The 26,996-nt window shown below is 44.4% G+C and overlaps 1 protein-coding gene across 1 annotated transcript; it reads left to right on the forward strand.

The window, feature by feature from the left end:
* The first annotated feature begins 92 nt into the window (after positions 1–92).
* Positions 93–25,096, forward strand: LOC141949132 (synaptotagmin-like protein 2). Its single transcript, XM_074882361.1, has 16 exons — positions 93–251; positions 2,592–2,743; positions 7,766–7,859; positions 9,398–9,491; positions 9,666–9,759; positions 10,377–11,498; positions 12,833–12,931; positions 14,971–15,062; positions 15,530–15,631; positions 17,435–17,604; positions 18,423–18,525; positions 19,163–19,324; positions 20,072–20,150; positions 20,744–20,843; positions 21,833–22,038; positions 23,691–25,096. The coding sequence occupies exons 1-16, from the start codon at positions 151–153 to the stop codon at positions 23,834–23,836; spliced, it is 2,916 nt and encodes a 971-aa protein (XP_074738462.1). The 5' UTR covers positions 93–150; the 3' UTR covers positions 23,837–25,096.
* The last annotated feature ends 1,900 nt before the right edge of the window (positions 25,097–26,996 follow it).

The following is a 26,996-nucleotide window of genomic DNA, read 5'->3' on the forward strand; positions in this document are numbered from 1 at the left end:
GTGAAGTCCTTTTCTCCAGTCGCATCTTGCTCAACACACCAGGGCGGGCTGCACAGGGGCTGCCCATGGCATTGCAGCAGTCTGGGCTGGATTAGTTCTGGTGTGACATTGCTTCAGCTGTCTGAAGAACTGAAGAAAATTGCTGGGAAGATGTTGGACTTGAGCTTCCTTACCGAGGAGGAGTATGAGAAGCTGATGAAGGTTCTGCAGAGAGATGCAGAGCTGAAGAAGAAGGATGGGGATCGTATCAGGTGAGAGAGCATGCAGTAACAGTAGGACGTGAGTTCCCCTGGGGGATTTTTTTACTTCTTTTAGAGAGGAATGTGTGTCTGTGTGTGTGTGTGTGCAACAGGGAGAAATGCGTGCTGCAGCAGTGCTGTCTCTTCTTGCTCAGATCCTGATGGATCTTTCCATTGCACCTCTTGCTTTCTCAGCCATCCTGCTGTCGCTGCTGTCTTCTTTCTGCAGGATTACAGGACTGGACTCTTCTTTTGAATTAATCGGCAGCCCTCAGAGATGCCAAAGGGAAATCATCCCTTTCCTGCTCTGGGGAGGAAGATGCTGATTTCTCAGTGTCAGAGGTCTGAGCAGGGGTGTAGCTGCTACCTTGTTTTCCTCACTCGGTAGCACAGAAATCCTGTAGTGTTTTAGAATGAGACTTTACATCACCATCTCTGCTTTGTGTCCCTCCGGTGCTCTTTGAGGTGGGTGTGTATGCAGTATCCGTTGTGCAGGCAGAGAGGGGCAGTGAGAGGCTACGTGATCTGCCAAAGGTTTGTGGGGAGCCATTTCAGAGCCAAGGCATTGCTCTTGGTTCAGCACACTTGTCACTGGCCATCCTAGAGCTCAGGTCTGGTTGATCGGGATTGCTTGTTGCTGCTGTCACTTTTTTAATGCCAGCCATTAGACCATCTGGGTTGACAGTATGCACCAGGCTCAGGAAGCTGGCACCAAACTCCCCACAGCAAGAAATGAGTAGTTCAGTGAGTGTGGATGGCACTGTGCCAGTTTACCCCTGTTAAGGATGTGAGTCTTCAACTTGCTGTTGAGCCAAAAAAGAGTAAGCCCCATGTAGGAGGGATGCTCAAGGCTTGAAGGGGCAGTGGGCAGCTTTGCAGCAGGCTCCAGGGAGCCTGCGTGCCCTGGCCTCTGCTCCCGGGTGAGAGCTGGGGAAACAGCACTGGTGGTGGCTTGCAAAAAGCTTGGACTTGAGATGTATGTGTCTGCATGCTCTTACATCTCCTCTGAATTGAAACAAGGTTTTCTCTTTTTTTTTTTCTTTTGTTTTTCTGAAATGCAGTAAAATTTCTGCTTTACAGTGGAGGTTTGGGGAAAAGAGTGTTTGGATCATTTCAGTTTTGTTTCACTTCTCTTTGGAAGCTGTTGCACAAAAGGCTTTCATTGGGGAGCAAAGTGAGTTAGATCTTGACCGGGGTGGTGCCAAGTGCCCCTCACTGTCAGCGTGGCTATATGCAGTAAGGCCTTTGGTGCACGTGTGGACGCAGTTGGCTCCAACACAACCTGCCTGCTGGGCGAAATGAAGTCAATGGCATTACACTGATCTGGTGTCAGCAAGATTAAAATATAGTCCTACATCTTCTCTGGCCCAGCACCTCGAGACCCTCACGGGGGCAGATGCAGCCCTGATCTAGACTGGAGCTGTGCAGCTCCCTGGCTGTCAGTCCTGCTGGGCCCCCCAGCACTGCCGGCAGAGGCTGGAGCTCGGTTATCCCATACCTGCTCCCTTCTGGCTTTTAGGCAGCCAAATGTGACCCTTCAAGGCTCCACAGTTGTCTGGGGTTTTGCCCCCTCTTCCTGCTGAGAATTGGACTGAGGTGGGAGTTTCCTCTGGCCTCCTAGGTCTTGCAGGGGCCCTGAATTGTGGTGAGCTGTGGGAGGCAGTGTCAGCTGAAAGGCAGCTAATTCAACAAGTCATGGTATAAAAACAAAATAACTGGAGGAGGGTTAAAAGTACCTCTAGCAAACAGAGCACTGACGGGTTTAGGTGCCAAAAACCAGCCCTGGGTGTGCCCAAATGAGTTACAGTAGGAGAAGCAGTGCTCGGGAAGGAGAGCTAACTGTTTGAGTGCCAAAATCAGCATGGCAGGAGGAACAAGGAGAGGAGCAGTGTCCAGGGAGAATGCTGCAGGGATAGGTTGCTCCTCTAAATAATATGATTTGTTTCTATGGTTTGCATCAGATTTGATCCAAAAGGCTTTGCCACTCATGAAGAGATTAATAGACAGATAAAACGAAGAAGTGCAAGACCTGCAAACAGCCCCATCCCTTCCCAAAACCTCAGGGCTGAAAAGCAAATGAACAAATCTCCTTGCAGGGTGATCTGATTTGGATTTGTAAAATCTGGAAGAGGTGAAAGCCTGTGTTTACAAGGTGCTGTTCCCATTTCAGATAAAGAATAAATTAGCTTTTTTTTAAATACTGGTTTGGCCCTTGTGATTGCAGAGAATAATCTCTGGTTCCTTCATAGCATCAGACAGGTGAACTTTACAGAGAATTGTTATGGAGGTAGCTCGGGGGAAGTCAAAACCTTGGAGATCTTTTTGGTGTGTAATGTTCTCATTGACTTTCAGGCGGATACAAGGCTCCATCAAGGATGAAAAGAAGAAGAAGTTTGTGACAGGTGAATGGTTTTCAGAAGTGAAGGCAAAACGGTTTCAGGAAGACTTAGAGGGGCCAGATCTACTTCGGGCATCAATTAGAAGGAAAAAGGGCAAACTAGAAAGTAAGTATGGCAGTGTGCCTTTTAAGAAAACAAATTGATGGACCAGAAAAAAGTGGTCAAATATGGGGGTCTCCCTGTACTGGGAGCCTGTTGGGGACCAACATTTGTGTTGTGATAAGGGGATTGTCAACTAAACTTTCAGTCCTAGAAAAAAATACCTGATTATCAAAATCAGGGCCCAAAGAAAAAATTACAGTGTGGCGGAGGACCAAGGCAAAAGCTGTTTACCAGCTACGTGCAGTAGATGCCTTTTCCCCACTTTAGCTTCTTTCTTCCAAAATGTCTGTTTGCCAGAGGTCACTGGTATAATTTCTTGTCATAGAAGCCAAAAGGGAAGGGGATGATGTCAGGCAATTTCTGGCCTCAAACTGATATGTGTGGGTCAAACACCACTCCCCCCTCGCCCCAATTCCTAGAGTGGTCTGACAAAAACAGACAGCTGGGAGGTGGTGGGGTCAGTCACATCTCTGCAAAGGGAGGGGGTGCCTCTCTTCTCTTGCCAAATATTTGCCCACTTGAGAGGGTCCATAGCTAGCTTTTTACATGGGAATAATTCCAAGGCACAATGTGGTTTTCAAAGTAAAAAGGGCTTTGGGGTGAAGTCTGAATGGTACCCAGGCTGCTGTGCCATAGCAAGGGTATATGAGGGACCATGTGCTAATTCGAAGCAGATGTACTGTGTGTTGTTTGACATGCAGATGAACTCTCATGGTAGTATGTAAAACAGATCAAATCAGATTTGTTGGCTCAGGGCAGAGAAGAGAAGGGATCAGGCCCATGTGAAACAAGCAGGACTGTGCTTTGAGTCCAAACGTAACCAGCCTGGAGCTGGCACTTCGTGCTGAACATTTGTGCAAAGCAGAACTGGGGATGATTCACATCCAGTCCTCAACATGAAGACAGGCCAGCTGACTCGCAGCAGGACCGTGGAACTGCAGCCCAGTCTCATACAATCTCCTTGATTACTTGTCAGGGTGGGTAATCACAGATACTTAGACGTGGCTGGTGAGTTACTGGCTGCTGCTGCTCAGGGGGAGCCATGGCCCTGATAGACAGCTCGAAGCAAAGTCTACCACGGTCCCTAATATAAGGACCCTATAACTGGGCTCTGTTCTTTTGCAGTAAAGGCTACTCATAGTTGAAGGTTTGTCTTCCATCTGTCCAAAATTCAGACGTCATCTCCACCAGTTCAGTTTAGTCCTCTTTCCTGGGCCCAGCTGCCCATTCCTGCTGTAGAGTAGGAGCAATATAGATCTCTCCTTTGTTTGGTGGGCCTCATTGGCCATGATATCTCTGTAACATTAATTTCCTGGGTATAGTATACGCCTCTGAGCTCCACATTACTTAGACACATTCTCAAAGCTAAACGCTGGCTAGGGACTTCACTATCTGAGAGCCTCATTTTCTTTTTGTGTTTTACTTACCCCTGACAGCTCTAATAACTTAGCATAGATTCATTGGAGCCTCTGATGCAGAACTGGCCCATCATATTTCATATGAAGTTGCTTTTATCTTTAGTATTAAGGATTCATGATGTCATTAAATTTACTATTTAATCATCCCTTCAGAATGCTAAAACATATAAAACCTTTTCCAGCTCGACAGAGTTGCCTGGCCGTTTCTGCAGAGCATGCTCTCTGTTTTTTGAGGATGTGCGTTTGTGCTTGCACCCTCTTTGCATGAAGAGACAGATGCTTCAGCAGCCCCTCTGCTGGGGCCCAAATCAGACAAATGCTCTGTCATCTACAGCCCAGCTAGTAGCCAGCAATGAATGGGAGTCAACTGCCTGTTGCCTTGCCAGAGGCATCAGCACCCTTAGCTTGCAGCCCATTTCAAGAAAGCAAAATTTGAAGTATTGTTGGTTTTAGATTTAACTTTTATTGCTCATGTGCACATATGAGATGTGGTCTCACATTGTCATCTAAAATAAACTCCTTATTAATATAGCAGTAATATGCAAGTTATGTTTGTGCATGTGCATTACTTGACTAATGCTGTTTTAAGAAGGAAGAAGCAAATGTTACCAAATTACTATAGTAATGAAAAAATCTCTATTTTCAACTTTTTTTTTCTTCCCTTTCTTTCTCTTTTTCTATTCTCAGACTTATTGTGGTAAAGCACACAGGTATAACATGACTTTATTCCTTCCTCTTACTTTTGCCACTGCCGTTTTACAGCACTGGTTGAGGATCAAGATTCTGTAGCTAGTATTTTCACCTTGCTGTTGACTATGGCGTGCTTGGCTCCTGCAGTGGTTACCGTATAGATTGCCTCACTCCACGCGTGAGGGCAAGCACTTCTCTCACTGGCTTGTCAGCAAGAGTATTGCACTGGTGAGAGCAGTGCTTGGCCTGTTGGGGAACAAGAATGAGGCCCCTTTACAAACAGTTTGGCTGTGCAGCTCATGTTCAGTCTGCGATAGATGAGATAAGGGCTTTCACCTGCCATCTTGACACCTTTTTTTCTTCTTCTGGAAAGATCAGAGTCACTCACCTTCTGTTGGCTTTCAAGGTGATGAAGGGGTGCATGTTCATTTAGCCAAATCAATGTAACATGTTCATGACTCCAGGGCTGTTAATCCTGATTTAAGTCTTTGATGACTATGTTAGACAGTGAAATGAGAAAATTCCTGCGTGGAAAAGCCCCACTGAGATAATTGCTGTCATTCCCTTTGCATGGTAAAGAGGCTGAGGAGGGGTGGAAATTTGTGCCTGCACAGGAGAATGCCCAGTGACCTTTTCTGAGGAAGGGTTTTAACCTTTGGAAGGGAGAGTTGTGTGGATCCCTAAAGGTCTTCACAGTTAGTATTGATTATAATAGAAAACACAAATAATCGGCAGTAATAAAAATGTATAAAATAGATACCCTGTATTTAAACTACAGCCTGCAGAGCAGCACAGATGGATGAATTTGGTGATAACTTTTTCCTGAGCTTGAGTGTAATGGATGAGAGCTAAAAATCGTCTAGGAGAGAGACTGTTTTATCCATCCGTCGAGGCAAGTCAGCCCCGATGGCACAGTTAGCCATGCTTTCCCCAGGCGTTGAGTGTCTTCATTTTAGAGTGATAGGAAATGAGTAAAGCAGCTTAGAGTGTTAGGGCAGGAGTGGCTGTATACATATGTGTATAAATATATGTATGGACAAGTTAAACTGGTCAGGCCACTACTAATTTCTGTTGGAATTTGCATCTTCTTCTCTCATCCTAAAGTTAGCAAAGGCATTTTGCTTGTCTTGGTGGATTATAATGTACTAATAACCTGTTTGTGGTTATAGAAGCCAGATATAGCTGTGTCAGTGGCTGAGCCATTTTGAAGGGCAGTGATTTGGATGGGGGGAAGCAAACACCTCCCCCTGCCTCTGCCAGCTGGGAGCCAGGAGCTCTGTCTGAGGGGGAGGTGTCAGTGAAAAGCAAGTATGACACAATGCCTTTGGAAGTGAGATGAGAAATGAATGCAGCCTTCAGTTGTCAAGGTCTCTTCAACCATGACAGGCAGAGGGAAAACATGGGAGCTCTGTGTTTGGTTCCTCTACTTCCAGAGCAGCTACCTGCTGGCATCTCCTTCCCTTGGGTCTAGGGCAAAAGAGGAGGACGTGGCTCACTGTATAAATAAACATTCCTCAGCATGCCTTCCCATGCCTGCACGTGACATGGCCTGCACGTGCCACCAGCCATGCCACTGTTTGTCTCTCCAGAAACAATATTCAGTGATGCTTTTCGTATATCAGTGTTTTCATGGGCAAAACGCAGTCCCTCTCTCAGAAACGTGCTCTCTAAAACTGGCCCATTCTTACACAACCAGACTTCTGTGTTCCAGCAGGAGTGACTCCCTGACTTCCCACTGCTGGGGAAACTACAGGCACCCAGCTGCCATCTCACGTGTGTGCCAGACATGTGGTGCTAACACAGACAGCCCTGAACAATGCCTGCTGTGGTCCCCTGCACCGCAGGGCCAGGCGCTGGGCAGGAAGGAAGAGTTGGGACTGCAGCATTTTTCTCCATGGGGATGCACAGGCAAGAGGGGATGAAGCTCCATCTTCAGATATCACTGTTACTGCCGGGCTGACTCTGCTGGTGCTGAGCATGGATGGCACCACACGGGCAGCATCAGCATGACATTGATATCACAGCCCATCCGTAGGACTGGTCTATTCTTGGGCTTAGTGCAGTTTCCTAACCAGATAACAAGTGAGGCTATATTATTTAATGTCAGAGCTGAATCCTTTGAGCCTCTGATTCTATTGTATTGCGTAGTGAAATATATCCTAGAGAGATTTGGCAGTTTTTGTAACAGGTAGATTTACTCTTTAAAATAGACCTAGCTACATGTGAATAAATATGTGCAGATCTTGTTGATTAAAAACTTAGCTTTATCCCAGCCGAAACCAGGACACCAGACTAAGCTTAGTTTTTCATCGCCAGTTTTTTCATCCTTTTGGTTTTGCAGTAGCAAGAAAGCCTTTTTGCCAGCAAAATATCTAATGCAACTTTATGCCCTGGCAGGCTGCTGTAAAGGTTATTGTCTTCTATTGTTTTTTCTTTAGGGTCTTTGAGAGCTTAGAAGACATAGCTGAGCCTTGTGCCAGTGAAAATAACAGGGATCTCCTCATTAACTGTATTGGCCTCCTCCTTTGTTTGCCAAGATCGGATGACTTTGAGTCAAAACAGGAAATGGCTGAATTTAAATCCTGGAATGGATTAACTTTATTGACAGTGTCTTGCAAAGGTTTCCCGTGATGCGACAGCTCCTGGCGTGAGTCAAGCGTTAGGCAGCTGGCTTTGGCCTCTCGGACCCATGGGGTCTGGAGGTGCCTGCGTGGGGAGCACGGGCGATGTTGCCCCAGGGCCTCCCCCATCCCCGGGGAGAGCAGGCTGAGCCCCCCCTCAGCCACCTCCTCTTAAATCCCCAGCGTTTGTGCTGGTGGGACTCATTTAACAAGCCTTTTCTTTCCCCAAACAAAACACACTGGCCGTTACAAGTTTAAATAAATATAACTTCTCAATTGTCTCTGTTATATTACAGATGAGGCCAACGAGCACATCCAGACGGGTCTGGAAAGCAAAGCCACCCCGAGTCCTGCCTTCCCTGAGCACGCTGCCTGCGCAGGAGAGAAGAGGTAGCCGCCGTTGCTTGTGCAATGCTCTGGCTGCTGCTCTTACTTCTAATGAAAACTGAATGCTACTCATTAATTCCTGGTCTTTAACTGAGTTTCCAAGACTGTAGAAGTAATGGGTTATATAGGATATTTTTAAAATCCTTTTTCCAGGAATTGTCAGAGTATCAATCCTCCCCCAATAACTAAGTGCTAATGTGCTTATCCCAGAAAGGTCTTTTCCTGCATGATTTGATAAGGAGTCAGTAAAATGGAAACTGACTCTAATGTCAGGATATTCTGGTTAGTTTTTCAAAGTAATTATAGTTTTATTTGTTTAATTTTTGCCATGGAGCAACACTAACAGAATGAACTGTTTGAGGAAACTGCTCATTTCCTGCTGGTGCCAACCTCTGTGTCCAGTGCTTAGCACTCTCCATCAAGGCTTGGTAGGATTTCACGTTGTGCTGACTGAGCAGAAACACCCACTAAAAGCACTCCAACGAACAAATCAGTGACCTCACTCAATATTCGTGGACTATGGAGAAGCCATTAAAATACTCACATATTCATTTATTGTTGCTGCCATCTCATTTGCATTTTTTTGTCAGCAGAATGAAGAATCATTCTTCACAGGTGGCAATTGCTCCAGTTAAATATTAAATATGGGCCTTGACAACACTTCCAAACCTCTTGCAGCTGATCCTTGGGTGTAGCTTAATGAAGCATCCAGAGTCAGCAAGCCTGAGATGCTCCTGCTTTACCAGCACAGCAATGGTCCTAATGGGGTTGGGGGGGTGATGGTGGTGGTGTGTGATTAAATCCTGAAAAGCTTGCTTTGTTTTTCTCATTCAACCCTAAACACAAAGCATTCCCATATGACATCTCACCAGTTTGACTGCTGTTCTCCATTAAAAGAGCAGCCACCACTAGACACTCCCAAAAATGGTAGAAACAGTCAAGCAAACTGCCTGCAATGTGTGTTTCTTCCATTTATTTACCAGGCAGTTAGTAATTAACTTATATTCCAAGCATGAAGATTTATATCCTGTACAACAACTATTGTTGTCATAATCATTCCTATAGTTTCTAAATTCTCCATCAACCTGGTTATGCCTTTGGCCTGAACTGGGAGGTGTGGCCTGTTCCTTCCCAGGCCATAGCATGGAAATGCATCTCCCTTCTGCATGGCTCTTGGGCCTTTCTGGCACTGCTGCTTCCTGTGTTTTTCCCTGCGATTTTTTCCCAGAAGGGGAAAGTCTGAATAAATGTAGAAGTTGACACCATTGTTTTTATTGAGCAAGTTCTGTACTGACTGCAGTGGGAGACTCATCCTTACTCTAAGTTCAGGCCATTTAACATGTTCTCCAGTCCTTCCAAGCAGTAACATAGAAAATAAATGAAGGCACCAGCTCTGGGCAGCCTTATAGTGGGCTGGGTCAGTAGATAAAAGTGACAAAGTAGCTGAGCAGAACTGAGATGATGTTGAAGACTGCCTGATCAACTTACCAGGCACATCAATACCATGATCTCCTTGCTCAGGTGTTTCTCCTCTTCCCCAGATCCAGCACACCTGCTCTTGATACCACAGAGGAGCGTAAAATCTTTCCAAAACCGAAGCCAAGACTTCCCATCCCGCTGTCTGTGTCACACAAGGTAGTGTAGGCACAGCCTCTGCACTTTGTTTTGTTATTGCTTGGACCTTCACACAGTCTGTACCTACTGGCAGGGGCTCCACAGACTGCCTGCCCTGGTGTCTGAGCTCAAATAAAATATATTTTTCCAGTCTTGCCAGTTTATATACACTGATAGGGTTTGTTTTCCATTCAGAGATCCAGTATACATGAGGTCTCTTCCTCAGAGAGTGACACTGGAACAAGTCCATCTGTGGCTGCAACAGACAGCTTGCATTTGTCTAGAAAAGGTAAGGTTTTTGTTCAGTGAGCCATTGGTGGTTTTGTTATTCAACATCAAACACCAGGAGACAAGATGCTTTTTTTGTGTGTGTACAAACGGATAACAAAGAGTATTTCTTACCTTGGCATGTAAGAATGGGCTGCCAACATTTGTATGAATTATGCCCAAGGCAGCAGAGACCAAGAAAAAAAAATCCAATGACTGAAACTTGTCCTGGCTCTCAGTATATTTTAAACTGAGTGCTTGGCTCACAACTCATTAATCCACAAATCCAAGTTACCTTCTCTTTCCTGCCTTGAATGTAGAGTGTATTTTTGGTATGTAGCAAATAGCCAATAGGAAAGCTCTCAAACTGAAAGCAAAGCTACAAACAAATCCCCAACTCACAGCAACAATTTAGAGCCCAGTGAATTTTTTCCATGTCCTGTTGCAGAGAGAAGGGCGGGGGTTTTCAGGGCTTTCCTTGTATGGAAGAGGGCTTGCTAGAGTCTCAAAATGGGGAAGAATTAGGAAGGTTTCTGGAAGCTTCCCTTGACTTCCCCTTGAGAGGCTGCAGCCCAGACCTTCCAGGGAAATACGATGTCATGCGGCAGGACAGGTCGTGAGCTTTTGTTGTTGTTGTAGGTCATGGAGTATCTCCGTTGCCCACCAAGCTTTCAGAGGATGCTGTACCTCAGCTCAGCAGTGCAGTTGGAGAAGAAGCTGTTGATGGGGCCACTGGCACCACAGTGGGGCCAAAAACTCCACCCGAAGAGGCTTATGCTCTCAGCAAGATACCAGTGAAGAGGAAACCAAGCAGAACTTTCCCCAGATCTGAGCAATTTGTGAATCACATGGGGCTGGCAGAGAACAGTCTTGCAAAGAGGGAGCTGCTGGCAAGCCCCAAACCACTGACCACAGAGGGGGAAAGCAGCCAGGCTGTGAAGCAAGGCGTGAACTATACGATCTCCTCAATGAGTAACAAAGAGGAGGATATCGGCCTCAATCGTGAACACTTCAAGAACTTGAAGAACTTCTGGGAGAAGGGAGCAGACTCTGTGATGGTGGGAAACATGCCGGAGGACCCGAGCTGGGTGGAGACAGATGGTAGGCAGTTCAAGCTGTGCCGCTCACTCTCTGGGCAGCCTGGGCAAGGCCAGAACAGTGAAGAAAAACCTGGTGTCTTCACGAAAACAAGAACCCCCTCCAAAAGGACAATAACCTTGTCTTCTAGCGAGGAAGAACAAAGCTATGTAGCCCCTGCAAGGAAGGGCTCAGTTTCCATCATTCCTAGATCCACATATGCCAAGAGCAAAGGCGGCCTGGCTACAAGAAATAACTCGCTGAGTGAAAGCAATGGGAAGCCGCCAGCACCAGAGGAAGAGAAGGCGGCACAGCACTGCTCCAAGAAATCCAGATTGCCTGTGCGAGCGCCTTCCGTCAAAATCGAGTCACCTACCAAAGAAGTGTCTGGCAGCACATTTGAGCCAGAGATGCCTACAGATGAGTTTATCGTGGCAAAAGAGCACAAGCATGCAGCGAATTCACTGGCGAGCAGGGTGCAGATACTTATCGAACCTGTGCTTACAGATGGTGAAAATTATGATGAGAAGGAAGAAAGATCTGATTTGGGAACTCATGACAACATGGAAATAAATGGAGAGCTACATGAGGAAAAAACTTACAAGTCTTCAGACCAGCCACCACCCGGTGAACCAGCCGGAGAGAGAGAAGCCGTTCAGGGAGCAGACTCAGCTGTTTACTCAGGTACTGAGGGCCATAACTGCACCCTGTGAAATCCTGACAGAGAGTCACCCCTAAGTCTGTTTTCTCCTCTAACCCTTCTGCATTTTGCACATTTTCTTCATTTGTCCATTTATCCTGTATTGCAGTTCATGCAGAGTTAGCATGTGTAGAATGTGTTTAGCAAGCAGCTCTGGAAGCAGATCTTGTGTAGCACAGTGCAAGTGAAAAAGGGACAGTGCCATGTTCCCTTGCCTTCCTCCCCGCTACCAGCCCTCGTGCCTTACCTGCAAGCACCTCAGCTCGGGACAGCCCTCCATTGCTTTAGTACTACCTACAACAGGTCACAGGAACTTACTTTATTTCACTCACTGGGAAGACTGTGCTTTCTTCAAATGTGAGGCTGGAGGAATTCTTTCTGGTGGTAGTGATAAATCTGACACAAATAGAAGAAATAAAATGTGAAATAAAATGTTTAATAAATACATTGGCTGTTAGGCTACCTTGATGTAGCCACTGGCTGTCAGTGCTTAAATGACATTTTGGGTATTTTGGGAATGAACATGTAAATTTGGATATTAAACTGCAACAAAAGTGACTGTACAAGGAGTCTGATCTTTCTGGATTCTGATACCATGTTCTCAACCATGATGGTGTCAATAGTATCACCACTTTATTGGCCTCTTCCTCTGGGTTTGATGGGCTCTTGTAATGACTGCTACTATGAGCAAAACTTATTGTTAATTGCAATTCATTTTACATGTGGGGTCTGATTGCCCCCAGCTCTGCTCTCTGCCAAGCAAAGACCTAGGAAGAGAGATATTCTTACGTCCTTTTTCCAAATTTCCTGTCCTTATGTACCTGGGTAAGACCTGTTTGAGAGGATTTTCCATAGACTCACCTGATTTTGATTTTTAATGGTGTCATATCTTGGCTTATTTCCTACCTCATGTAACATTTCTATGAAAATTCTGAGTTGCACTTCAGGTACACAGAAATATTTCCTTTCTATACAAGATCATTCTTATATTTCTCAGGTTTTTTGCCTATTATTACATTCATTTCAGGATTATATTAGCAGATGGCTGTGTTGCACTAGAAACTCTTTGCAAGTGCTGATCTGTTTTAGGGACTGGGTTAATCCAGTGTTTACATTTCCCATCATAGTGTGAAGAGTTATTCTCAGGGAGAGACATTAAAGCATGCTGATGATTTGAAAGCAGCCCTGTGTAGTGTAACTGCAGCGTGTTCTAACCAGAGTGAACAAGCTAGGAGAGACACACACATGTGCTTGTTGACACACTGCCCATTTGTGTTTATTATTATACCATGTTGATTTGGCTTTCCATATATTCCAGAGGAAGATGGGGATCATTCTCCTGCTGCTCAGGCATTGGCCCGAGCAAATAGCATTAATCTGGCAAAGAGCATGGTGAACATTTACACAACCACAGAGAGTGAGTAATGTCTTTCTTTCTCCTTTTTGGTTTACATTCCCTGAAGGTAATATATTATGCCCAGGTTCTGCATCCCTGGTGCTTCTGTGCATGTACCAGGCAAGGAAAATGACATATTGTTTCATCATCAAATTAGTGCCTAAAATTAAATTCAGAGCCAGGAAATTGCAGCTGGGTTGGTGGTATGTTACTCAGTGTCTTCAGCAAAAAACACAAGGCCTTCAAAGGCTTGGCAAGAAGCTTGTACCCCTCTCTCTTCTTCCCCCACCAAGTACTGTGGGAGCTGCATGGCAGCCAGCGCAGTGGGTTAATCAGAGGTGCCAGACCTGACATCCTGCATGTGAGTCACACCACAGACTCCTGTCACATGCTCACTGGTCTTGCAGTGCCCCGCCTGGGCCTCTCACCTCACCCAGAGCAGACCCTGTTTGCTGGCCTGATCTTCCCAGCTACCAGCTGGGACATGCTTTATGGGGGCAGTTTCTCCCTGATAACCCAAGAGGAGCTAAGGAGAAGGCAACCAGGAAAGCAGCAGCAAACCTGAAGAAACCCATGGCCAAGAAACCTGTCTGTGCCACCAAGAAGCCCAAGAAAGCTGCAGCCCAGGAAGGGAGCCTGAAGGAAGGCAGCAACAGCCTCTGTGGCCAAGAAAGCCAATAAAAGTCCCCAAAAGGTGTAAACTGGCAAGCCCAAGAGGACAGCTAAGAGCTTGCCTAAAAGCAAAGCAGTAAGGCCAAGGCTGCCAGGACTGAGGTGAGACAGCTGGGAAGGTAATGCCTGAGGAAGGGTAGAGCTGCTTGGAGGAAATGATTGAGCCTGTTTAAGTAAGCCTGACCCCTGGTTATGGGAGGGAGGAGGGTCCCCTTTGGGGCTGTGTCGAAGGCAGCCTGTGAGTGGGATGCGCTGCTCGCCCTGTGACTGTGCCACCCCCTCCGGTAGCCTTGGGCCAAGTGCATGCCCCGTCGTATGGTGCGGTGACACGTCACACGGCACGGTGGCTCGGAGCTTCAGGTTCCACATGCACTGCCATTCAGTGACGTGGTCTTCACCCAGACAACCAAGATTTTAGCCTCCCCTTATTAAAGCTTATTTAGAGCCATAAACTTCATCGTTGGAAACGCTGCTCTAGAGAGTTACACTTACTTGTTTGCAGTATAACAAGTAGTCTGCAGAAAGGGCTACATTTAATGCTTTGCACATGTTTGGAAATAAAAAGTAGTAAATATCAAATGAATGGTAAATCACATAAAAGGTAAATCATATAAAAGGAAAATGCCAAAGAAGCTCTTGGGCATTTTGAGCCCTGAAGAATAGATCATCGTGACTAACATGCTAAACAGGTGTGTATATCTGCATGCGTGTTTATGCACATAATATCTTCTAAAAACAAATTCTTCTGGGATGGAGATAGTCATCTTCAAGGGATACTGAGAAAAGATAAAGATAGAACAAATAGATTTTATTGAGACATTTAAGCAATCCAGTAACCATCTTTCTAAGCTGATATGAAGCTTTCTGACTTTCTTCTTTTAGATATCTGGCTATTGTCCACCTCTTTGTCTGGCAGAGTGTTTGAAAGGTATATGCAATGGTGAAATTGTAGGTATAAATATTTTACAGCTCTTTTGTACAGGTAAATGTGCTATGAGATCAAAATGTGACCATGTTTGATTTCTTTTACAAGGAGGCAGATCTGAATGGTTTTAGTCTAAATTAAATCTACACAAAGAGTGATGCAAACAAGATACACATCCTTAGGCTAATAAGAGAATTAAATTAGCCACTAGAGGGAGTTTGCACACTCCCACACATTTAACAAAACCACATTGAAAATAGCTTTCAGATCTTAGCTAGCGGGTTTTTTTCTTGGGGAGGATCAACTTCAATGTCAGACAACAGAAACGGGGCAAGAAGGTGGTACTCTGGTGCCTCCCACAAGCTTTTCCTCCTTCCTTATGCCCTTAAACAAAAATGTGACTTTCTTATATTTTCCTGACTCTGACAAGATATCTTGATGCCTTTTTTGTTTGTACCTACAGCATACAATAAACCTCATTTGATACCCCACCAGTTTCTTGAACCTGAAAGAGTCAAAGAGCTGAGCAGATCCTCTCCTCTCCTGTTGTCTGAGGTAGGCTAGATGCCTGAAATGGCTGCAATAATGTTCACAGCATCCCCTGAATGGCTGGCGGTTTCATGAGGATGTTTCTCCTGGACACCGACAGTACTTGCGTTAGAGCATGCCTTGGTTATGTCATAAATAAATGAGAAAAGCCTTAATAAAAAAGCCCCCAGTAACCCAAACCAACCCTTCTATCGTGGAGGAGTTTTAGTGTTTCCCTCTGACTCAAACCACAGTATTGCGTGCCCTTTCCAAGAGACCCGGCGGTTGCATGCAGCTCTGTTTGGAGGCAGTTAATGATGACGTTCGCTGCCGGTCGGAGGGAATGCCTCTGGGGAGACTCCCTGCTCTCTCCTCCACTCTCCTAACCTGATCGCTGCTTAATGGGACTCTGCTGAGCTATTGGTTTTTTTCTCTGTAGTGTTGCAAAGTGCTCATACGGCAGAGCTTAAAGATGCTTGTTATTTTCTGAGCAGACTGAATCAGACACGGCTTCGGAAATCAGCTTCCAGTTTAACAAGCACAAAAAGACGCCTAGCATTGGCAGCCACTCGTCCGACATGGCATCTGTCTCCTCGGTAGGTATTTAATGCGTACATCTCGCTAGATAGGGTTTCTCAGTCAGATGCAGTGACACTGCATTTAGGCTGATACTGATGATGTGGCCTCCGGAGTATCCTGATGGTTTCTGCATGGTACATTATTAGAAGAATGGTGATGGTTAATTACTTACTTGGGTTAAAGGAGTGTCTCCAGGTACCATCTAACATAGAGACCCACTGAGTCATTGTTAGACAAATTCACAGTAAGCCATAGCTCCACAAGAGCTGGGACTGCAGATGGGTGCACTGTGCAAGCTCATCCTTCACTTTATCAGCAAATTCAAGGGAACTCAGAGTTTGACAGCAAAACGTGATTTAGAGCTTCAACTTCTAAGGAAAACTGAGAATAGCTGAGTGTGTTTAGTTGAGCATTTTTAAAAGATTCCTTAGAGACAGTGTTTTGGGGGATGCTGCTTAAAAGTGCTTGAATTTGCTGTATTACTGTTACAGGTGTCTCCAAGGTGTGTATGTGAGATTTAAAGAATATACTTGAAGCAGTGCTGGTAGGGAGAGATCATGAATGTAGATAAATATGTTAAAAAAACCCTTGAACTTTGGGGCACATGAGTCCTTCTCCTACTCTGGAGAGCCTGGGAGCTATACATGAGCCCTTTGCGTCCAAGTCACACAGGTGTTCTTGAAAATCTTGTTCCAGATTCTGTGCTGGAGTGAGTATCCTGATGGAATGGTAATGCAGCTCCAAGGACTGAGGGGAGATGTTTGACAGGTTCTTGTAGGTTATAATAGAATGAAATTTAGAACCAAAGGATGTAGGGGGAGGCAGAGAATTGGGTTAATCACTAGGAAAGTTTTGTGGTAAATGTTCATGACTGTACCACAGAAAAGTGTCAAGAGGGTTAATTATTTGCTTTGTAAACAGCATTAGCTTTTATGTTACCCTGTCAGGAATCATGAGTGACTGGGACAATAGAAAATTCTCTCATCTTTCTGGAGCTATGTTTTGTTTCTGTTTCATGACTTTCTACCAGTAAAAGACAAAGCCTTGAAAAAAGAAGCCCAAGGTGTATGGGCAAATGTAGTTTGTTCTGGGAAAGCAAGTGGCTCTTGGGTGCCTAGCTTCTGATTTATACCTGTGGAAACCTCATTTTCCTGGGCCTTTGTGGCAAGTAGATGCCCACAGGCTGGCTCTGGTAGGACTGGCTCTTCAGGACAGGGGATGTATCTATTTTTGGTGTGTACAGCTCCATGCACATTGTGAGCAAGCAACACAATAGTAATAGTTTTTCCTGCATTTCTAGTCTGATACGGTTCTTACTAGCCAATTTAAAAAGTGATTGACAGTTGTGTGACTAGATCTACCTGAAGTTCATATACAGATAGTTCAAGTTCTCTCAATATATTTCTTTCTTAGTGATAAGACTGGGTGAGGATAGCAGCTGTTTGTACTGTAAGCATAGGGAAAGGGAAGATACTTGTGTGGTCCCCCCAGTAATACTTGACTCTATTTCCAAAAGTTTTGGGATTTAGGGGTGAGAAATCTTGGGCGTATCTTGAGCATTTGGGAGAATAGTGCTTCTGAGTCCTGGTCTAGGATAGCATATCCTTGTGAGACCCTTATTCGGGTTCTCCAACCCTTGCTTGTTTGAGCACAGCTGCAGATGTGGACCATTTCTGTGACAAGGACACAATACTACACAAGAACGGAAATTGCAGATTCTTTCTCTGGGAATGCACTTCTCAGACTATCATCTTTGTCCAGAAACCAAGTCAGGAGGGTGCCTATTTCAGTGGCACTGACCTTGCTTTTCCATCTGGCAGGTGAGTGGCAGTGTGCTCAGTGTCTACAGCGGCGATTTTGGGAGTGTGGATGCCCAAGGTACCGTGGAGTTTGCTCTAGACTATGATGAGAAGAACCGAGAGTTCCAGGTTCATGTGTCCCAGTGCAAGGACTTGGCTGTTGTGGATGAGAAGAAAGGCAGATCTGACCCGTGAGTAACGCTTTGGTGCCTTGTGACTTCTACATTGCTGAATTTTGTGTTCTGGAGGATTTCTTGTCTTACATTTTCTCTTTTTAAATGTCATGGTCTCTTCCTTCCTTCCTTCAGAATTCTAGTGCATGCTTACTGCTGGGACTTTCCTAGCTGATGGTTCTGGAGCCATTGACATCAGTAAATGTTGCCAGACTTAAATTTGAACAGATTGAGAAAGCTTTGGTCACTACAAAGACAGTTCCTGTTATCACTGGAATATGTTCTCCCTGCATCTGTGTGAACCTTGATCTCCCCATGGTGAATACACTTTGGTAGTAACTCTGGTGATGCAGACACATGTCTATATGAAAAGAAAGTCTGTAAAGAAGTGTTGTTAGGGGAACAATGGCAGTTATACAGAGATTAGTGATCTCTAGTTCGAAAGGTGATGAAAAGGAGCTTGGATTTGAACCCTGAGAGAGAGACTTAAAGACATTCCACCTCTTTCCTTCTCTCTAGTTTCACCCTGATTTTGAATGTACAGAGATGCTATAGTTACGGGCATTTCAGAAAATGGATATATGGCCTTGCTGGTTTCCCATATTGCCTAGAAAGCTACCTGTTCTGAATGTTGGTGGCACTCACCCATCTCCAGTGAGATTTATAACTTCACATGCATGACAAGTTAATATCCTAGTAGGTCTCTTAATTAGTTTTGCCCTCACAGAGTCAACTCCAGGTCGTTTGTTTCCATGTCACTGTTCACAAGTGTTGCCCACTTATTAGAGCTCGGAGATGCAGAACAATATCCAGCTGGAGTTTGTGTTCTTTTCTAGGTATGTTAAAACTTATCTGCTCCCTGACAAAGCTAGAATGGGTAAGAGGAAAACTTCAGTGAAGAAGAGGACAGTGAATCCCATTTACAACGAGGTGTTACGGGTAAGAACAAATACATGCTCTGAAAACCTGTGTTGTAGCAGGCACCCGTACCAGGTCAGGTCTGGAAAGATCCTGCCTTCTTGCCAGGCTTCTTTGCCAACACTGCACTGCCCTTTCCTTGGGTTTGTGAGGGCAGAGATGTTAAAGGTTACCCACCTGTGTGGCACCCAAGATTTCTTTGTCAAAACCTCACAGTGATCTTTGGATGAGATGGGGACCTGCAGCCTCTGCTGCCTTCAGCCAGAGCGTGGGGTGTTCTTATCCCCTTCCCTGGCATGCAGTCACGAGGCATGGGACTAGTAAGAAAGGTCTTCATTATGTGATCTTACTTATCAACAACTAGAGGATTATTTAACAATGCCTGGGCTGTGTTAATAGTTCTTGGAAGAGTATTGGTTTTGCCCTGTGATGAACGGAGTGCTAGGTTTCCCTGTGCTCAGCAGAAAAGCTTTGTCAGGGTGGTAGTATTTCTGCAGGACAAAACAAGAGATGTTCAGAGCGAGGCCAGTCCATTAGTGCATGTGTGGAGTGTGTTTGAGTGTCTCAGAGCTTATTCAAGCTTTTGAGTAGTTTATTTCTGGTTGTGAAAGAAACAGAAGAAAAATTTGAACAACCTGACTTCTCTTTCTTCTTCTAGTATAAAATAGAGAAAATGGTATTGCTGATCCAAAAATTAAATCTCTCTGTTTGGCACAATGATCCACTGGGACGTAACAGTTTCTTGGGAGAGATCGAAGTAGACTTGGCCAGCTGGGACTGGAGCAACAGGAAACTCAACTGGTACCCGCTGAAACCCCGAGTAAGTGCATCTCAGCTGCAGTCCCTCTTCCTAGACAAACCCTGAAGCCTTTAGGAGTGGCAGAAGTCCTTCCTGACTCCTCTGAGGTCTTTGGGTGGTGTGGTAGAGCAGAACAACCTGAATTGTACCTCGGGAAATGCAGTAAAACACCCACAAGCCCGGGACACATTAGTGCAATATTCAGTGCTCTGAACACAGGCCTTCTTGGGTCTTATTTGGTGACTGATCTATAGGGACACTTTCATACATGTGATCTGACACTAATCAACAGAAACTCTGACATGACTTTGCCTCTCTCTCTCTACTCACATAAAGACCATCCCTTAAAAATAGACAGCAGAGTGCTAGGTGATGCAATTGAACATGCCTTGAGAAGTAAATATTCAGATGCCACTTTTTGTAAAGCCTGTACAGCTTCCTGCATGCTTCTGGGTTCAGATCCCTTTGCAGAAAATAAAGGATATTTGTCTTTCAGAACTAAGATGCTTAATTAAGTGAAGCTGGACATGTCTGGAAGGGCAGCCTTGCTCTGAATCCTCAGGCTTTTGGTTCTGAGGGACTGAGTTTGTGAACAAAGCCACAAAGAAGGGAGCTTCTCTGAGAATGGGCTGCCCCAAGAATGGGCTGCCCCAGCCATGTAAAATCAGAGTTTGTCCATTTGTGCCCCTCCATTGAACTCAAAAGCTGTTTTTCTTGCTATGTTTATACAATCCCTTGTTTAGTCAGTCATAACTCTTTCTGTTTCAGAGCCTTTCTGCTGTTAATGGTGTGGATCATCGAGGAGTGATGAATTTGTCTATTAAGTACGTCCCTCCAGGAAGCCTAGGTAAAATGGGTTTCATGCATTAAGAAGTATTGCCCGTATGTTGACATGCAGCTTGGAATGCCTCATCTGTTTAAGAGCTGGCGAAAGAGCGATCTTATCAGAGCAAGATCTCAGAGATCAGCACAAAGGCACAACCAGCAGTGCTTGTTAGCACTATCTGCAGCTTACACCTGATTTTCACATCTGGTTTTATTGGGAAAGTGCTGGGGAGAGAGGAAGGGCTCAACAACCTCAAACTGCTCAGCATTTATGAGCACTGTGGGCACTGTAGGGTGCTGTCATGTGGTAGCAGCAGCACACAGCCCCTCTTATTGTGGGGCAGGCACAGGCTTGGGTTTGCCCAGCAGTTCCTTCTCCTTTCCTGTTTCAAAGCAGCACCAGCAGATTGTGTCAGGAGGCCTCTGCAACTGCAGGTGTGATGGGGCTGGTAGGAGTGCTGTGACACCCAGGCAGAGGCGTGCAGAGCTCACGAGGGAGTGCATTCACAGACAAGTCCTGTTGCTGCTCCCTCAGATCCCTGGAGAGGAAGCTTGTCGTTTTGCTAGCTGCTGTAAGGACTGATGTGACAGTTTTTCTCCTCTCCTAAATGGCAGGTCCCAAGAATCCTCCCTCTGGCGAAGTTCACATTTGGGTCAAAGACGTCAAAGACCTGCTGCAGTTGCGTCCTTCTGGAGTTGACTCCTTTGTGAAATGGTAAGTGCATGAGCATGTTACTGGCTTTGATCCTGGGTCCATGCGTCCACAAAGCAGTTTGCTTTCTTCTCTTTTCTCAGGCTCACCTCTCTGTGCCTCCATACTGTAAAGCCTTTGTGTTGCATTGGACTCTGTAGAAGAAATTGCCCTTGTTATACACTTGTGGCCAAATTAGGAAAATCCTTGCTGTGATAAAGCTCTTGGTCAATCACTGTCTGTGACTCACTCAGTGATTTGCCTCCATAGCATCTGAGTGAGAGGAATCGTGGGCCCTGCACCTTGCCTAGTGTGTTCATGTGAAGTGGTGAATTTTGCCTTGATATGGGCTTGCATGCAAAGTTTGGGAATTTGTTAGGGATTCAGCAGAACTGACATACAGATGGTTGGATCCTGCTTTGATCTTCTCCAGAATTTGGCATGTGTGTGTTTTCTGCAGCCTGCAATATCAATTCTGTCTGTTATAAGGGAGAAGGTACTTCAAATATTCCAGAAAATTAAAAACCTTTTAAGGGGATTTTAAGATCTTTTTGGCTCTTTGAAGTGATCGCCATATTTTTTGTATATTTTAAATCCTTACAGAGTTTTCCTGCAGAAAGGTTTGCCGCTCAAGAAGCCTAACTGACCATTTTAAAATGCCCTCTTAGGCATCTAAGTGATGAAAATTTATGAAAGTAGAAATATCTGAAAGTAAGGTCCATTTTTTAATGTAAAATGTCAGTTTGCAAAAAAACCTTGCCAAAAGCAGGAAATTTTAAGCAAGTACCCTTCTTTCTGAAAATGTTTGCTTTTAAAATGGATTTTCTTGGCAAAACAAAAAGTTTCGTCCAGGAATTATGAACATTTCCTATTAAATTTACAGAGATTTCTTATGTTGAGACCCAATTACTCCCTCAGAACTGAGGCTTGTTAGACCAAGGAACTTGGTAGGAACAATTCAAATCTCAGGAGATATTCAATACTACATGCTGTATTTTTTTCCCCTGTCAAAGCTATGTGCTTCCAGACACCAGTAAGAAGAGTTACCAAAAGACCCGAGTCATAAAAAGAGACACAAACCCTGTTTTCAATCACACTATTGTATACGATGGCTTTCATACAGAGGATCTGAAGGATGCTTGTGTTGAACTGACTGTGTGGGATCATGAAAAACTTACCAACCATTTCCTTGGAGGAATCAGACTGGGCCTCGGGACAGGTAAGTGACTTCCTTTACATTAAATGAATACTGTTACCATATTGCTAAGCCACAAGATATAATGGGAAGTTCCAGAGCATTTTCCTGTTGGGGAGAAACCAGGGATGGGGAGTCTCAGTAATTGGAGAGAGTCTTGGTACTTGCACTGGGTCTGGGATGGAGGGGCACTGGTGCCATGATAGCAACCCTCTATTCCTACATTTTCTGCCATCTGAGGTCTGGAAAAACTCAAGAATCTCCTTGTGTCCATCAGAGAGTTTTCCTGCTGTTACAGGAAGACAGGCTGCGTTACAAATCAATGTTGTATTGCTGCTTCTCCCAGGGAGGAGTGCTCAGAGATGAAGGCAACGTGAATGCCATGTGGGACAGCACCACCTGGTGCTCCGTCCACATCACCTCCTCCCTTTAGTAGCTTTAGTAGCAAGAATAGCTAATATTTGAAAAACAGGGTGAGCTACACTAGTTGATCTGGTAGGTAATCAGTGCTGAGAGTGCATCAGCTGGAGTTAAATCACAAACTGGAAGAGCGGAGTTGTCTGGGTGTAGACTAAGGTGGTGGTGATGTTTTTTTGTTTTGTTTTTATTTAGAGGATATAGTGCTGAACGACCTGAGCAGGGGGGCCATTTGCTCCACTGGGAGACAGTCACTGTCTCTGGGAGTTGATGGCATGAAGTTCCAGTTCAGAGAAGGACTTAGACCTGTGCTTAGCTGAAAGTGTTTTACTTCAATGGGGTTAGTCAGTTCGGAAAACTCCAATATTTTTAAGCCAATATCCTGGCTTTTAGTGTATCACATAGCTAGGCTTTGACAAGATAGCATGTTCATCTTTTATTTTTGTAAGTGGGATATCTAAGGTTTTCTAAACTATTCATTGTTAAGCGAGAGGACTTTCTGAGAGATGAAAGACAAACAGAAGATTTCAGAATGTTGCAATAAAGAATAAATGTTCCTTGAGGGTATCAGGAAAAGGCTCATAGTAGCTGGAAGGTCTGCCTTGCAGGTGCCCCTGTGTTTATTGCATTTGTTTCTGTCTTCTCTGTTTTCAGTCTCTAACATGTCATCAGGAGGGCTGTGAACTATCTAGTGGGAAGGGGCAACAAGAATAAGCTCATAAGCAAGTTATAAAATTACCAACCCCAAGATAAGCTGTGATCCAAATTTAGACTTTTATCTCATTGACAAGTAGTTAGCACGTGCAAATATGGTTGAATAATCAATTTGGAATTAATGTACACACTTTTCTGCTACCGTATGTTTGATTCCTATATAAATGAAGTGTAAAGCAAAAGAATTTTGACAAATATTCCACCCAGTCCACACGAAAATCTAAGGGGAAACCCAAGCCTTTTAGACTTTCTTTACCATTCCGAAAGATGCAGAAAGGGCTTGAGCCCAATATTATTTTCCTTGGCAGGTTATGTTTAGGGTTCTTGTATTTTGTGGCTTTTACATTGACTTTATTCTGAACTCTAGTGCAAAATGGAGGTCATTAGCAGAACAGGAGGCATTTAGCATGCAACTTGCTGAGGGGAAGTCAGCACCTTTAATGTTAAGGCACTGCCTGCAACAGTTACATCCCATTGAGTATTTTTGCATCGTGTAGAAACTCTTTGTGTAGCTCCCAACGTTGTAGTTTTCTTCTTCTTTACAGGTTTGAGCTATGGCATCTCTGTGGACTGGATGGACTCCACGCAAGAGGAGGTGGCCTTTTGGCAGGAGATGATGTCAGCTGCCAATGAATGGATTGAAGGATTGCTGCCACTGCGCTCACTGGCAGGGAGAAAAAAACTGAAATAACCCACCATTTGTGCCATAGAAAGGTTGAACATGGTCATTAGAACTAGGAAACTTCCTGCACCGATGTGATAGAGACCATCCACGGGGTTGGCAAGTGTCAGGTTAATAAGGCAGTTGTTGGACAGCACTTTGGAAATGTTAAATGTTAAGTACTAATTCCCTGACAGAGGACATGGAAGATGCCAAACTGATGCTATACTTTATTTTGACCGAGAAGAAACTTCATTTGTTGTTTTATTTAATCATTTATATTCAGTATCTTTGAATTCCATTAACCTCTGGGAACATTGGCAGAAGGAAAAGGAGATATACATATTTTTATTTTTTTACTGTTTCTTGTGCCATTTTTTTTTTTCTGTGCAGAGATGTAGTTGTACTAAAGCAGCAGCATGGTATTATTCGTATTCCCCTGCAAGTGGTACACTCTGTACTTGATGTAGAATTGCTCCAAGTCACCAGCAGCACAGTCTGAGAATGGGAGCTTGGCATTTGTCATTGGTGATAACACATCTCTAACATGAGGAAAATTGAGACCCGAGGTGAATCTAAAGAAAGAGAGGACTATTTGAACCAGGAAATGAAGCAACGTGAGGAGGATGACAATGAGGAATTCAATATATTAATTTCTTTCTGATTTTATATAAAAGAGAGAAGTGATGGTCCTGCAGCTAGTGGGATTTTGCAACCAGGGGCTGTTTTCCTAGCTTTCCCACAGGCTTCCTCAGTGACCTCAGGCAAGTACTCTATGAAAGGACAGTTTCAGTGCAATATAAACTAAAGTGCTTGCCCAAGTGTAAAACATGGTTACATTGCTGATGAGCCTAATCGCACCTTTGAAATGCCTTGTGTGCAAAACATTTCAATTCGAAATAATGATGTAGGAAGTGGTCTCGTGTTAGCCTGGCACAACGGGTCAGGAAAGAAAAAAAAAACCACACTGGAACACAGGAGATGTTGGGAGCTGGTGGGAGAGGTGAGTAGGGAGTGAATGGATGCGAAGGGTCGCTGCAGGGCTACAGCTGCCTGGGGTGGTCTCCTGCCTCTGCGTGCCCTGCTGCTGGTCTTCCTTACACCAGAGGCCTGTCAGTGAGTTGTCCATGGTTGGAATTTCCTTTCTGCCAGTAGCTTGCAAGAACTTCTCATCTGGCACACTGACCGTGGCAGAGTGGCGTTGTGAATACATTTTGAAATGCAGCTTTGTAATTTGTATTTTCGATGTACATATTGTGATTAAATAGAATGTTCTTCTTTAGTCATCAACTGGTCTCCTTGTACCTATTTTTAGCACGGTCTGAGTAACGAAAAAGCAAGCAAAAGAGTTGTTAAATTTTGTCATGTCAAAATGAACCATTTTTGCCCAAGGGCAGGTAAAATGTCATGGAGAAATATTTTTTGTAGCTATCCTACCCTAGATTTCGGCTCTGTGAATATTTTGATATTCTTTAATGTATTGATTTTATTTCACTCAAGCTCAGCGTAAATTTTCAGCTTAGCAAAGCTGGTTGTAAATAAATGAATGGAAAATGTACACTTAAAATAACAAGACTTTTTCATCAAATTAAGACATTTCGGAGATAATCGGCAGTTTTCATGGGAAAAAATAAAGAAAGAAGATGGTTTTGCAATTTGAAAAAGAGAATACTTGAAAATGTACCAGTCATAGGACTGAAAGCACTAAAAGAGAGCCCATAGAGCAACAGAATGAAATAACAGCTATGTAATGAAGAACCAGATAAATACAGCATGTCAGCCCAGAGATACTTTGTATGGGCTCCAGCCTGGCATGTTTTGTTCACCAAGGTTTGGTCATTTATTGTGTTTGTGGGATAAAATAACAATATTAGGCCCAAGGTGAGAGTTTTTAAACTATTATCGTTACCTGTTTAGGTGCTGAACATGTGAATATTTATGCATACGTATAATTTACCTACTACAAGGAGCCCTGCTAATCGGGGAGTGGTGGCTTGTTGCAGTGAAGTTACTCACAGGACTGCTGCTCTCACCCCAAGCGCTTCCCCATCCCACAGGGTGCTCCCGGGGGGGGAATTTCTTCTGTGGCTGCAAATGCAGCCGGCAATGCCACGGGCTTCAGCTCAGCCAGGTCTGGGTCTCTTCCTGGAGGGTTGAGCTGACTCCTCGCCATCACAGTCATCCCACTCTTCCGCCTCCTTCTCACGTGCAGTATTAGCACATGCGGTTGCGTCGATGTTGCCAAAACTGCATCAATGGAGCTGGAAATGGTTGTGTTGGTGTTTCAGAAAATTAACATATTTTTTGTTGGTGGTGCCAATAACGGGGGAAAAAGGGGGTTAGTGGGCCAGTTTCATCCCAGTGCAGTTGCTTTTATGAACTTGGCCCGGGATTTTGTGAACAGCCTATTTTTGCATTAAGATTCCATAAAGGATTTTTGTTAAGCTTTTGGTGGCTTGTTTATTCAAATTAAGCCCTGATTAACTTAAGAAGCTTTCTTTGGCATTTAATAGTTTATCAGAGTAAAAGATTACACTGCCAAACCACACACAGATTTGTAACACGGCTGTATCTGAGGTAGTAAAATTTGCTATGATGTTTCTGTTTCACTTACTGCGCAGAAAGCACTTTATCAGAAAAAGACTTAAGGCACTTTTATTGTCAGTGTCATATGGAGAAGTGGAGGAGCTTGTGAGTATAAGGTTAACAGCCTGTTTGTATGTGGCTTATGGTGTTGGCATTTGTTGTCTGTCTGTCTACATGTAAAAGAGACTCGGGCCTGTAGGCATGTGCTGATAATAACGTGAGTTGGGTAGTAACTGGTAAAAAAAAAAAGGAAAAACAGATGGAAAGTTCTCTGACTGTATTTACTGTTTCAATGTAGAATGGGTTAAGCAAAGTTCCGTAAGACTTCATGCATATGGTAAATGTGTTTTAAGCCTCTCATTTCCCTGAATACGAGCATGCAGGTACCAGTAGTGGCAGCCCCCTGCGGTCACTGAGCTCTTGCTGGATACAGAAGTGACCCCAGGGACGGACCAGGCCAGTGAAATGGTAGGTTACAGCCTGGCACCCTTTGGCACTAGCCTCTTAATATAAAATACAAACCTCAGTATCTACAGTAGAGCTGGGTGACTGCTTTTCATCAATATTCTCTATGTGAGAGTGAATAGGCTTCCTTTGAGTTTAT

Source organism: Strix uralensis, chromosome 13 (assembly GCF_047716275.1).
Source record: "Strix uralensis isolate ZFMK-TIS-50842 chromosome 13, bStrUra1, whole genome shotgun sequence".
NCBI classification, from domain to species: Eukaryota; Metazoa; Chordata; class Aves; order Strigiformes; family Strigidae; genus Strix; species Strix uralensis.